At 37.7% G+C, this 14,582-nt stretch overlaps 1 protein-coding gene across 4 annotated transcripts in view; it reads left to right on the top strand.

Annotated features, from left to right (window-relative positions):
* LOC136034810 (histone-lysine N-methyltransferase SETDB1-like) overlaps positions 1-14,582 on the top strand; it is a 65,897-nt gene that overhangs the window by 29,156 nt on the left and 22,159 nt on the right. For all 4 annotated transcript variants that reach the window (XM_065716234.1, XM_065716236.1, XM_065716233.1 and 1 more), the window contains 2 exons: positions 3,973-4,158; positions 13,361-13,554. In XM_065716234.1, the coding sequence (XP_065572306.1) occupies positions 3,973-4,158; positions 13,361-13,554 (380 nt within the window). The remainder of the gene's footprint in view (positions 1-3,972; positions 4,159-13,360; positions 13,555-14,582) is intronic.

Here is a 14,582-nt window from a genome sequence, read left to right as displayed (position 1 = left end):
AGACACGGGAGAAGAACTTCCAAGCGAAAGATAAATTATTTTACTTCGACATGGTACCTATACGTTTACATCTAAGTACCTTTAAAAGGAGATAAAACGCAACCCTGCTTAACTCCTGGTTCAATACAAAACCAACTACTAATCTCTTTTCCTACCTTAACCTCAGCAATGTTGTTTTCGTACACAGCACTAGTTACTTTAATTTATTTATCTAGTATATCATGCAAGGATAGGACCTTCACTAAAGCTCTTCAATTGGCTGAATTTAACGGTTGTTCATGAGCTATAAATCTAGGACTAAAGGGGTCTGATGAGTCATACACTTCTCAATTATTAATCTAAAAGCAAAAATCTGGTCGAGACATCCTCTTCCCATCCTAAAACCGCACTGTTCTTCCCTTAAAACTATCTACAACATCTCTAAGCTTAAAAAGTATCAGCACACTAAGTAATTTGCTTCCTAGAGAAACCAAGCTAATTCCTCTATAATTACCACGCTTTCTTTTGCCACTTCTCTTGTAGAAGAGTTTTATTAAAGCTTTCCTAAAAACCCTAAGTACTTCCCCCTTTTCGAAATCATTTATAATTTTCATTAATTTATCTCTAACTTTATAAACCATCATATATAAAAAGTTTTTTACCACACTATCATCACCTGAGCTTTACTATCTTAATCCTTTTAGTATTGTCCCTAATTTCTCTTCGAAAAATAAATCTTTCTTCACTTCCAAAGCGTCACAAGCTTTTCAAAGTTTTCTGTATCATTTCGTGCAATTTTATCATGATTTAGCACATTTTCGAAATGTTTGACCGTATTTTTCAAACTCTTTTCTTATCCCTTATTAGAACCCCGTTCCTATTTTGAACTGGAACAAGTCTAGGTTGACCATTAAATGTCAATTTGCTAACATGCTAATGCCCAATTTTACTATTATGTCGTCTGGTTGCATCTTCCTTATCTTCAACAAGTTTATCCATGGCCTCCGCTTTACGCCTCCATAGTTCATATTTTAAAGCTTCGTCGGCTCTCCTTACATTCCTCTCGCTCTTGCATGATTTGTTAATCAATAATTTCTTGTAGAAACCCCATCTTTTCTACTAAACTTGGAACGTTTAATTAATATTCCTAGGTGTATTTCTAGCTTTTCTTCCTAAGAAAGCATCTGCTGCTTCATAAACTATTTTACTAATAATTTCCGATCCCTCTTCTACATTATAAAATTTTAGACTCTCTAGTTAAGTATCCAACTGCTCCTTGAAAGTTTTTCTCAAATTCCCATCCTGCAGTCTACCACCATCATACCTTCCCGGAAGGTATTTACCCCTCCTAAATTTCAGCTCTACGTTAACTCTAGACACTACTTGATGGTGATATTTACTTTTTATATCAATACAAGCACTTTTATTTAAGCTGTCTAAGTATCGTGTATCGAACTGGCCAGTCTATGGTTTACAATCGCATAATCAATATGGTTCACCGTCCGGCCATCACGTGAGCACCATATTAACGTATTGGCCATTTTATGTCCAAACACTGTATTTTTTGTAACCTGATTTTCATATCTATAAAATTACAGCAGGCTACAACTGTTTCTATTTTCCTTTGTTATACGAAATTTGCCTAAGCTAGAATACCATCTTTCCCTATTTCTACCAAACTGGCCATAAAAATCCTCTAATAGAAATACCATATTTCTACCTGGGATCCTGTATGTTTGCTGCTGTAGCTGTAAGTAAAATTCATCTGTCTCCACTATCACCATCAATCGGTTCTATAGGGGCATATACTACTTTGACTGATACCTTGCAGTTTTTAGTCGTAAAATGAGCAACTAGCGTTCTATTATTAATATCATCCCAACTTAAGTGATATTTAGCAGCTCCCGTATAGATCGTAAGGCCTAGTCCTTGCATTTGCATCCCACCCTTCCTGCCTGATTAAATAAATTTTAAATAACTAGTTTCTTACTCGTGGGGTATGTAAGTAAAATTCTTAAAGTTCAGGTCAGACCGTCTGAATTCGTCAGTCAAAATGTCTGTAAGCTAGTTTTTTACATTGTAACGTTCCAAATTTTAATTTTCATATTATATCATTTGAATTAGTGCGACCGCAGTAAAAACAATGGGCCCCAAACTTTGTAGGGCAGAGAACAATATGTCTTCTCGAGTCTGCACAAAGTAAGCAAACTTAGGACCTGACAGCAATAAGTCCCTGGGACCCCTAGTTGAATGGAGGATTTGTGGAATCCTAATCCAATCTTTGTTACAACATAGTTTTCCACACTTTGCAATTATTGCCTCCGACTTATTATATCCCTTTGTGGCACAGCAATGACGACATCTCCAGGAAATATAAGGTCACCAACCCTTCCATGGTCATAGAGAGAAGAATCTCCAAATTCAGTAACAATGTTTTAAGAGCCAACCACCCCTGGACTAGTGCTATTTTATAATTTTTGTAGTGGAAGTGTATTTAAATTTTTGTGCTTTTCTTTCTTTTTCTTTTATATACTCCGTCTTTTCCGTTTTTGACGGGTAATAAATTAATAATAATAATAATAATATGTCGATGCCTACGAATGCTATACTACGAATTTTATTTGTGGCCACATTCTTTGAAGAGAGTATTGAAAAGCTTGTCCACCGATGTGACGAATTTCTCAATCTTTCCGATGATTATGTCGAAAAATAACCTTAAGCATATAAATATTTTGGTAATAAAATTTTTGTTTTATATGACCTTTTTTTTTATTTATAGCCTATTAGAGGTTATAAATTAATTCGTACAATAAGGAGGCAGCCAAAAATTTATAAACTAGCTCAGGGGCGGATCTGCAGCAAAATCTTGGGGAAGGCCCAATAAGGAAAATCTGGAGAGGGGAATGTGACAAAGGTGCCAATAATTGACCAAGTTGACAAATTTATTCTAAAAAGGAGTGAAAAAACAGGGAAAGAGGGCCCGAAAAATTTTTGGGTGGCCCGGGGTCCCCCCCCTCTGGATCTGCCAGTGACTTAGCTAAGAAGAGGCTTTTGAGCTCAAAAAGCCCACCAAAATAAAGACAGTTCAGAAGAAATATCCATTAATCAGAATGCGGATTCAAAGTTGTATTGTTCACTAGACTATAACTTAACTAATTAGTTTATTATTCCACAGTTCACAGTTATTAATTTCACTGTTCGACATGACAGCACTTACGGAACTGTGGCAATACCTTGACTATTGTGAAGCAACAAAACATAAGTTTTCAACATAAAGATTTTGAGGTGTCAATAAAGCTAAGATGGAAACAGGGCGTCGGGGTAAAAAAAAAATATTTTGAGATGATTGGTATTTTAAAAGTATTGAAAACTCTTTCTCAGGTGGAAGTGAAATTTTTCGGTTGCAAGAAAGAGCTTTTTCCTGATATTTTCTACCATAGCTTCTGACGGAAAAATGTCTATTTTTGTAATGGCTTTCCCTCGTTACGTGCTATTACTGATTAGTTTACAGGTATTGTTTTCTAGATTGTAATGATGTCTCTGAGCTATCTATGTAGTTGTCTGGGGGGATAGGGATCGTAATTAAAGTAAAATTGTGATTACATTACTTTTGTCATAGATAGCATAATACTACTCAGAAGATGCAAAACCTTACAAGCTGTTGTTATACACCCAGTTGCTTTTATAAGCAAATAGCAAAACAGAAACGCATAGGCTGCTTACGGGTTTTAATACAAACTTGAGATGGCTCTGGTTGTTTGTTCTTACGAGTTTCCATTCTTATTCGTTCTCTATACTCTTAATTTGGGACATAACTGGTAATGACTAAAGACTTAGCTCGTTGACCCCCTCTCCGTCTTCCCTCAATGGGATATTGGCATGCGTAAAATGTCATTGAAAATAATTTTTTCAATGTATTTAAAAATCGCATTTTAAAAACATTCAGTTGAACAACTGTGCCAACAAAAATTTCATTTAGTGTTTATGTTTCAGGATCAAGACATTCAACAGGTTTTCGAAACATCGAATCCTCAACAGGATATGCTGCTACCAGAAGATGGTATCAAGGAGAGAGTGCATCTGAAAAAGGGGGATTATGTTTACGTCATGACAAAAGGCTTTAAAGAACCCTGGAAGAGAGGAAAAGTAACTGATGTGTATACAAAACTAAATAACACGGTAATTTTTTTTCCTTTTTTCTTTCCTCATGATGTATTTTTCCTTGTCTTGTATAAGTTCTAGCCCCTAATTGGTGATGGCTTTAGAGCATGGGTGTCAAATACATGGACAATAGGGCATGAGCTGGCCTTAGACACCTAGAAGTTGCCTGGCGCCTGAACTACATATTTTGAACTTTCCAATTTATCACACAGAGTCAATGCTACTTTCTTGAAACCACGAAATATAATGCTCCAGCTTCAAGTGTTTCCAGTGATATTTATCCACAATAAAAAGTGTTTTTAGCATGGGAGATCATTACTTCTACTACCGATACCATTACAGACATACGGAAAAAAAAAACTGTTGAACATTCATTTTCCAGATAGATTTTTACCGAACTATCAGAATCAGTATAGCCAGTGCGATTTTATTCTTCGATGTTCTGATTGCACCCAAAACAAAAAGACCTATCAATTTATTTTAATTATTATTCTTAAATTGAAAATAGTTTGTTAACTCTTTATTCATTCGTTGTATTCATTATTTTTGACCATTATAATTTTTAATCTTTAAACGTCCGGGTTAATTTTTATTTATTTTTTTCTTCTTTTTTTTTGCAGGTTGCACATTTTTAAATATACCAAGTTAAGCGACTCTTCTAGTTTTTATAGGAGAAAGCGGTTTTCTTAAAAACCACGATATTAAGATTAAAAGCGCTTTCAGACCAAAATTTTCAATTACGCTTCTCCAAGTTTTGCCTTCTTATGGTTTGTTATGGAGACTGAGGTTGAAATTTTTCAAATTTATGCAACAGAAACGTAAAATTGGAGTAACTAGGAAGAATTCGATATACTTTTTCGAGAAAATAATTTCATTGATAGTAAAAGAGAGGTTAACCACAAATATATGACAATGCATGGAAGGGTAAAGTGCATATTGCGCTATCTTCAATAAGTTCTCCAGCTGTACGGTTATTTCGGTTCTAGCTAGTTTAAAATTTTACACAAATTTTATATACCTGTACATCTCGTTCTTTAAAACTTTTTCCAGTAAAGGGCCTTGTTATGTAACATTCAATGGGAAGACTCTATCTTCCAAGAAAAGGCATAGAAACCGCGTTAATTCTAGGGAGCTCATTGAAACAAGGAGTCTAAAAATTTCCACTATCGGGGTAGTTCCCACATTGTGACCAAGAAATCATCACTCTCATATCTATAAACTCCAAACATCGTAGAACAAACACTTGTAGCTCACATCACAAGTCGCAAGCGGTATAATACGAAAATAGTCCCTGTAGCTGAAGGACCGAAAATCAGATTTCTACGGGTGTTGAAGACTGATGGGCCTACCCCTATTCCTCTTACGGGTGAAAATTTGTGTAATAGACACTTTCAAGTCTTCGTCAGATGAGAAGCTAGAGGGCTGGGGAAAAAGAATGTTGAAAACTGCATGGGAGGTCCCTTTCAAAGCTTCTGAGTTAGTAGAGATTCCAATCCTGAACTACTAATACAATACTGTCATTCTGGAGGCCTGTTTCTGATGATAAAGTTTTTTTGTTGTTTTTATCTGCGTTGGTTATCTTTGCCTCCTATTTTGCTAAGAAAATCAGTAAAATAATTCCTGGAAAAGCGTGATTCTTGAATATCTGGTTTTTCTATTTATCACTTCTAGTATAGCATAAACTTAGTGTTTTCTTTTCATTCGTTAGCAGTGCTATCATCAGATACCTGGGAAGCAAGCAGTCGTGCTACAGTAACTAACATTTCGTCAATTTGTCATTTTGAAACTTTTAAAATCAAGTTCCGAATGTTGAAAGTAGCGTTTTCAAGAGAAAGAGCAGCATTTTTATGGATTGTTTGCCTACTTTTTTTTCAAGGAAGATTAGTTTTTGGTTTGAAGGCTTTGCTACCGAAAACATTATGCGTGAAATTTTATTCTTTTCGGTCTGAAGGCTTGACGGAACGAACCATTTTCATGTGAGACTTTGCAAAGAATAGCATGTTTATATGTTTTTTTTTATATTCTTTCCCCCAGTGCTTGTGAGAAAATGGAGTCCGTTAGAGTACAGTATATTATATTAGGGAATAGTGACTTCTAGGCGCAGTGGTATTCTCTAGTTTGATAGGGATTTGAGGATTTTTACTGATGCAAAGGCAAGGAATTTTTTCATAGGCTTCTATGGCTTTTTTTCTCATAGTTTTTTTCATATTTTTCCTAAAAGTATTAACCCTCCTTCTCCAACAAGTGTCTCACAGCTTTTTCTAAAGTGAAAGCTAAAAAGAATGCTATTTGATACCATAAAGGTACTATTTAGTACTATAAAGGTACAATATGTAATAAAAAAAAACCGAACTGTTTCTGTTGATGCTTGAATTATGCAGGATTATCTTATTTTTGACAAGATTTTGGAAGAAACTAAATTTGAGCTGGGCGCAAACTGAGGTCTAGGAGGGGCAGTTGCCCCCCCCCCTATTCCATAGAAATTATGCCCCTGAGTATGTATCAACTAAGCACTATAGTTTTTCATATTTTTGTTATTAGTGTTCTCTAAGACAGAACTTTTCGTGAAAAGTTTTCTTTTCTATCTTTTGCAGTACCATGAGAATATCATCTTTGAAGTTTATAGCATTTTTAAGAAAACAAAGTAATTTTTTTAGTCTACCAAATAATAGGTTGGAAGCGAACGAACTCAATTAATTTTCTTGAAACCCTAAATTCTATTTTTTTTTTTTTTTTTTTTTTTTTTTTTTTTTTTTTTTTTTTTTTTTTTTTTTTTTTTTTTTTTTTTTTTTTTTTAGAATAATTGATTTTGATTGAGTTTCTTGAATTTTGTATGTAGTAAGATTTGGATCTAGAATTGTGATCAAGTCTATCCGATCTAATATATAATGAGAAGACGTCTCAATATTCCCCTTGCCAGGAATAATTGCGCAAAGGGTCAGTTGGACCTTGGCAGACCCTTCTGGAAAGTAAGATCCAATATACTATTTATCATCACGACATCAACAAAAAGATATAGTCGAATCTCACCCGGTCTTGGTGGAAAGCAAGAGCAAGTTCCCTCTTTGTCCATTCTGTGAGCTTTGCTCCACCCAAACACCTAGATTCTTCTCATGAATTCATTCATTAGAACGGATTGTTCTTGTACTTGTACTTGTACTTGTGGCGGGAATCAGGCGTTTCCACCTCGCCCGGCATCGATGATCTTAGAGACCTTCTTGGACCATGTTGATCGATCTTGTGCCAGCTGCTCTGCAAAGGCGAGCCACTGTGTTGACCATCTGTGACCAAATTTTCTGAAACCCCCTATTGGTTCAAGGTCTGACTTGGCCAGGTTCTACCAGTTCTTCCTCTGTCCTCCTTGGCGTTTCTTCCAGTAGCTAATAGGCTCAACTAGAAGTATTTGGCGAGGCAGGTACACTGGCGGTTTCCGCAATACATGGCCCAACCATTTCAAACGGCGTTCTTTAATAGTGAGCACAACATCTCTCTGAATATTGCACATTCGACGTATATTCACGTTGGAGATACGGTCGCGTAGCTGTACTCTGAGAATTCTTCGTAGACAAGTATGCTCAAACACCTTAAGTGTATTCTCTTGTTGTAGTTTTGCCGACCATGTTTCGCACCCGTAAAGGAGAACGGTGCGGACTAGTGCCATGTAAATTTGAACTTTCGTTTGGACACTGATTTCACGGCGATTCCATAAGGGTTTCCGAAGGGAGGCAAAGACTGTCTGCGCTTTCTGTATTCTCTGTTGGATATCAGCGTCGGAAGATCCGTCAGTACAAAGCTGGGAGCCTAGGTATGTGAAACGGTTGACTTTTTCCAGCTGAACTTGGTTGATAGTTAGTGGGAATGGTCCTGTGTCGTGGTTAATAGCCATGAATTTCGTTTTCTCTGTGTTGACTTTCAAGCCGATCAGATCTGCCCAGGCCACAACGCTGTCAAGCATATTTTGGGCTTCTGCAGGGTCTGACAGGAGGCCAACATCAGCATAATCGAGGTCAGTCAGCGAGAGATTCTGTCTTACCTGCGCTCCTGGATAAGACGATAGAGCATTTTCAAGCACCCAATCGATGCAATAATTGAACAGAGTCGGAGAGAGGACACATCCTTGTTTTACTCCGAAGTCAACCAGAAATTCTTCAGTTTCTTCGCCATAGATTCTAACTCGGCTCACTGAAGCGTCATAGTATGCCTTCATCAGTTCAACAAACTTCAGCGGCATTCCGTCATTCTCCAGGATCTTCCAAAGTTTCTGGCGAGTGACAGAGTCGAAGGCAGCAATGAAGTCCAGGAACATCAAGATCAGGGGTAGGTTGTATCTTTCAAACTGCTGGATAATGAGGCGAAAGGCGAAGATATTATCAGTACACCCTCTACCTGGTCGAAAGCCGGCTTGATTTCCTCGAGTTCTTTCCTCCCTTGCCCCTTTAAAGCGGTTCAAGAGTATGATCCCGAATATTTTGACGGCAATGTCTGTGAGACTTATTCCGCGGTAATTTTTGCATTCGGTTTTGTCTCCTTTCTTATAGAAAGGGAGGATGACTGATGTCTTCCAGTCTTTTGGAAAAGTGTTGGTCCTCCACACTTCGTCGAGAATGCCATGGAGCTGTTCAGCAGTGACCTCGGGGCATTGTTTGTATAGTTCCGGGGATAGGCCGTCTTCACCTGGGGCTTTGTGGTTTTTTAGGGTTTTGATCGCTTTTAGTATTTCGGCTCTGGTCGGTGTATCCAGCTCGATATCATAAGGCTCTTTAGAGACGGAAGGTGGGAAGGCATCATGAGTAGATGAAGGGGATGGGTTCAGGAGGAGCTGAAAGTGATCCTTCCATCTTGCTGAACGTTCCTTCTGACAACTAATGATTTTTCCTGATCTGTTTTTGATTATTTCTGAGACAGCAGCTTTCTTACCAACGGATTCCTTCAGGATCTGGTAAAGCTTGCGGGTGTCATGTAAGCGTGCTGCTTTCTCTAATGACTCTGCAGCATCTTCCCACATTTGGCGGCGGTCCATTCGAACAGAGCGTTTTACCTGTCTGCGTAACTCCTTTGTTTCTTCTTTAAGGCCTCCCATCTTTTGTCTTCGCTCACCGACTATTGACAGGGTTCTAGCGGTTATCCAGTGTTGTCGTTTGATTTTTGCTCGGCCTAGGATCTCATCGGCAGTCTCTGTCATCACGGTTTTAAAGGTCTCCCATCTCTTATCGGGAGTTAGGTTTTCATCAGAGCTGAGGGCGTCAAACCGGTTAGTTAGTTCCAAATTGAGGGCCTGCCGCACTTCTTTGTCTTGAAGTTTACCGATATCGAAGCCGACCTTGGACTTGTTTTTTCTTCGAATTGCAAGACGTAGCAAAATTTTTGCTGCGACGAGCCTGTGGTCAGATCCAGACTGTGAGCCTGTGTCCGCGCCATTGTAAGAGCGAGAGTCCTGCACGGAGCTTCTCCAGCGCTGGCGTACGAGAATGAAGTCAATTTGAGCCTTAGTGACACCGTCATTTGAATGCCAAGTTAAGAGGTGGCTAGGTTTGTGTTGAAATATGGTATTGGTGATAACAAGGTGGTTCATCAAGGCATAGTTTACCAACCTCTGCCCATTCTCGCATCTGTGACCCTGTCCAAATTTTCCCAGGATTTGTCTTGTGGTCTGGTCAGATGGACCAACTCTTGCGTTGAAGTCTCCAGCAACAATCAAGTAATCACGTGCGGCTATAGAAGAAGACAACTGCTGCAGTTCACCGTAGAAATCATCCTTGGTCGTTTCAGTAGCGTCACGGGTGGGGGCATAGGTAGAAATTATGGACACATTTGCAGGGTTTCCTTTTAGTCTGATTCTAGCAAGTCTACAGGAGACTGGTTCCCATTTTAGGAGAGCGTTTCTGGTTCTTTGGTTCATGATGAAACCAACTCCATGGAGTCCTGAATTATCTTCTATTCCGGAATAGAAAAAATGGAACTGATGTAGTGTTTCTGGAGCCGTTATAACTATAGAGCCAGAACCGGAGATTCCGGTCTCGGATATGCAGAGTATGTCTATGTTGTACTTCTCCATCTCATGGACAAGAAAAGCTTGTGTGGCTTCTTGTTTAGCGGATCTTACATTCCAGCATCCAACATTTATCCTGGATTTTGCCTGTTTAATGACTGTGGTAGGTTTTCCTAGATTTATGGCGTTGAAAAGATTTTTTGACTTCGCCGCCATATTCAAAGTCGCGTCGCCTGCCGGGAACGCCGTAGTATGGTTGGCTAGTTTACTTCTCGACACCCGCGCCAATACGGGGGCCGCGTCGCTTGCCGGGGACGCCGTAGTTGTTACAACTTTTCTTCTAGGTCTCAGATCCATCAATGTTTCTTGGGAATAGAGTTGACCGCAAGGTCCCCAGTCTTGCGGGTCACCCGGAGCGCGTTGGCCACCACATCGCTCGGCGTGGAGCTCAGTGGTGTTTACACCCTTCCACCGCTTTGAGGTGCACTGCCGGATTTCCTCTGCTGCCCAGGGACGGAAGATCGAGCCTCATTGCCTGTAACTACCATCACCGCCATGGAGGTATACAGGCTTAGCTTGACCTTTGACTCCCACCTAGAATCAGCAGGGGCTTTAGGAAGGGATTGTTGAATCTTAACAAGAACTTGGTGAGAAGTTACAGATATTATCCTATTTGTGACGTTTGTAATTATGAACTAATCCCAACGAAGGGCAAGGGGACCAGGCATGTTATCAGAAGAGTAACCAGAAGAGTTTTTCTATTCTCAACTAAATTTAATCAAAGTTCAAATTTGAATTGCTGCTTGTGCCGCTTTGAAGCCAGGAATAAATAAGGCCAACTTAAATTTCTGTCGTCAAGATTTTCAAGATATGTCACTAGTACTGAAGGATAAATTGCTGTTTTTTTTTTTTAGAGGAAGGGATACTTTTAAGTCGAGGTGGTATAAAACAAATAAAAACACAAAAGAATTAACCAATAAATAAAGACCATTTCATTCGAGTCAGCTTTTTTCACCTCTGACAACATTTTGTAGGATGAGGTTGACTTGTATGGAGCTTTAGTTGCACGAGGATTCAGTTAACTGTAGATTGGGTTGTAAGGTGGTCCAGTTACACAAGGGTTCAGCTGCACCTAGGGTCAGATCCATGAGGATTCAGTTGCAGCTGGGGTCAGATGCACGAGGGGTAAATTACATGGTTTCAGTTACACGAGGGTTGAGCCGCAATGGAACCGAGTTCTACCTCTCGATTGGGCTTAAATTTTAATTTTGCAATGGATAGTTGTAACTTTTCAAATTTGTTTTAGTTGTAATTTTTCAAATTTGTTTTAGTTGTAACTTCAAATTTGTTTTAGTTGTAATTTCAAATTTGTTTTTTAAATGCCATTGACAAATTTTGAAAAAATTGGCTGCAAAAATGAATAGGACATTTCTATAGCACTCGTTTTTTTATCTTTATAACTACCAAGAAGGAAATGGATAGAAAAATATATTTCGTAATGTTTTTTTTTTTTTTTTTTTTTTTTTTTTTTTTTTTTTTTTTTATATATATTATATATATTATATATATATATATATATATATATATATATATATATATATATATATATATATATATATATATATATATATATATATATATATATATATATATATATATATATATATATATATATATATATATACCGAATCTAACCCCATTAATTCAGTAGTCTCGAAACTTCTGGAAAGTTTGACCTAACTATGCGTGCACTAAAAACTTTAGTACATAATTCTTTCATTTTTGGACTTTAATTCTAAAAAAAAAAAATTGCTGGGGAACCAGCATTTTTAGAAAATCGAACATGACTCAAGTTTAAAAAAAGTCAAAAAGTGAAATAAACGTACATGTTTTTCTTATTATTTTCTACGATTTTTTAATGTGTTTCATTTGTATCAAGGTTTTAGATAGAATGAGAGTTTGTCATGATTATGACAAATAGTAAGTGTGACTAATTGTTCCTTTGAGTTTAGCTAGTATATTTTGACTAGTATATTACTATACTGGCTAATATATTTAATAGTTCTTTTAAGAGGATTTTATACCTTAAACCAGTGGTTCTCAAACTTATTTAGACACTCTACCCCTTTTTACCCACAAAACGTTTTAGGTACCTCTTCTCAGATACTGTTACTAAGTAAACTATAGCTAAAATATAAACAAAATTGCCAGTTCTAGAGTTAAAGATTTCTTTTGTCCTTTTTTTTGTCTGCTCCCTACCCTCAAAAAAAAATTTGGCATCCCCAAGGGGTACGTGTACCACAGTTTGACAACCACTGCTTTGAACGAACACTCTATCTCTTCCATTATGCACTGTTCTAGTTAGTGTGGCCAAACTATTCAGAATTGACCGGGCGGTCTTGCCATAATTTCTCTAGCTTGGGCAAGAGATTCGAATAAACGATGAATAACTAAAAGTTTATACCTAATTTCCTGGAAATCTTAAGCATTTAAACTTCTCCCTTTTTTTGCCAGATATAGAGATATTCAGATTTTGCAAAACTTACATCATTAGATAGTGCGATCTAACAAAGCAGAATATTCTTTTTATATTTTAGGAACGGACAGTCCCTAAAAATTTTCTAGCATACTTGCTTGGAAAAGAAAAAAAATGGCTCCAAAAAGTATAATTGAATAGTTTGAAACCTTTGGAATTTCCAAGTTGTGCTAATGACCTTGATTGAAATCTTTGACGACATTGGATGCATATTATTTATGCTCTGTATACATTGAATAGATAGCGTTATGGTTAACAAGTAGTTAGAGATTATTCGGTTTCTTTGTTGTTATCTATCTTCTCGTTAGCTTTTCGAATTGTTGACACTTTTAAGATCCCCTATTAATTTTTACCAAAATTACCTTGGGAGTTCCCTGTGGTTCTGAGAAAATTTTCTCAGACTTACCCGACGATGAGGCTCGCAAACGGGTTTTTACGATATCGGATTCCTTTAAGGTTGACTAGTATATTTAGAGCTAGATTCATATTGGTCTCTCGTACTCTTTATTGCCAGTACAGATGAAGTTCCAAAATACCGCGCCTGATTAGCTTTATGTTGTAGGTCCTAATTACATTCATTAACTTTAATCTACGAACTTTTAGTACAAAATGATTTTCCCAGCATTGTCTTTTTCTTTCATGGCGTTAGCAAAAATAAAATCAACTTTGGTAATGTTTTTCTTCTTGATTTTTAGACACTTTATCAAGTTTCTTGTGGATCTATCAGAAAACTGTTTAGTCTAAAGCATTTAGCATATATTGCACCAGCTGCTGTTATTGTTCGACGTGGAGTCCGTGTCATCGCCAACTACAAAGACGAGAATGCTGTAGATGTGGGGTTTTATGCCGGGATTGTTGCGGAAAGTCCAAGAGCTGTAAACCAATTCAGGTGAGATTTCTAGGTTCGTGGTGATTTACCATTCTCAGTAAGTTCCGTTTCTAAATTGTTTTTTTTTTTTTTTTTTTTTTTTTTTTTTTTTGCCGGCACCAGAATGTGCCTGATGCCAACAGCAACTGGGATTATGTTGAATACCGTTATTTTCATACTTGTGTTGGGAATCTTTTGTCCGAGGTGCACGCGTTCGATCCCTGGTGTGGCTGGTTATTTGATTTAGGACGGGTGTCATGACTCTGTAAGCTCAGCCAGAGTCGACCCAGCTCTAAATGGGCATCTGGAGAAATCTGAGGAAGGTAGGCAGGAAGGGTGTGCGAAGGCACAGGATGGCTGGCCCTCAACATCCATTGCACTTCCTGGCTGAAGGGCCACGAAACGGAGATCAGCACCGTCTGTTTGGACCTTGAGGGTCTTGTGCCGTCATACTTACTTACTCACTTACTTACTCTTACATTGTTTCCATACCCTTGGTGGCTATGTCGGCGATATTTAACCATCTGAAATCAGCCCGTACCTTGAGGTCCAGCTTAAATGTTTGCAAGGGATTTCCGCTCCCCCCATCTTTATTTTCGTTTTCTGGCTATTTTCCGTTTCAGTTGCCACTTGGCCTAGTGCCTTTGAGGAATTGTAGTTTATAGACTCCATTGCAAGCTATTTTATAGACATCTTCATAATTAAATCATGGTGCAGCGGTCGCATCTCTGATTGAAATACCACCCGTAACTTAAGCGCATCTGTACCTAGTAAATACAAATGAAATTTGTTAAATGTAGCTTCTTTAATGTAGAATTTCGTGTTATCTGTTATGATTATTCCTGCTACATTGAAATGTGGCATCAATAGATTTCTCAGCTGGTGAATTCCCCCTTTTTTTCTAAGTAGATAATAGTTTGATGTAACTTTTATTACTGAATCATTTTTAGTTCTAATTATGGTTAGTCTTCCTGGAATCCTATTGAGTAATCTTGCTTCTGCAGGTTTGACGAGAGGATAAAGATCTGTTAGAGAAATTTAACCAATGT

The sequence above is a fragment of the Artemia franciscana genome, chromosome 13 (genome assembly GCF_032884065.1).
Source record: "Artemia franciscana chromosome 13, ASM3288406v1, whole genome shotgun sequence".
Lineage (NCBI taxonomy): Eukaryota > Metazoa > Arthropoda > Branchiopoda > Anostraca > Artemiidae > Artemia > Artemia franciscana.
The sequence above is the reverse complement of the archived record's forward strand: the minus strand, read 5'-3'. Positions and strand labels throughout refer to the sequence as shown.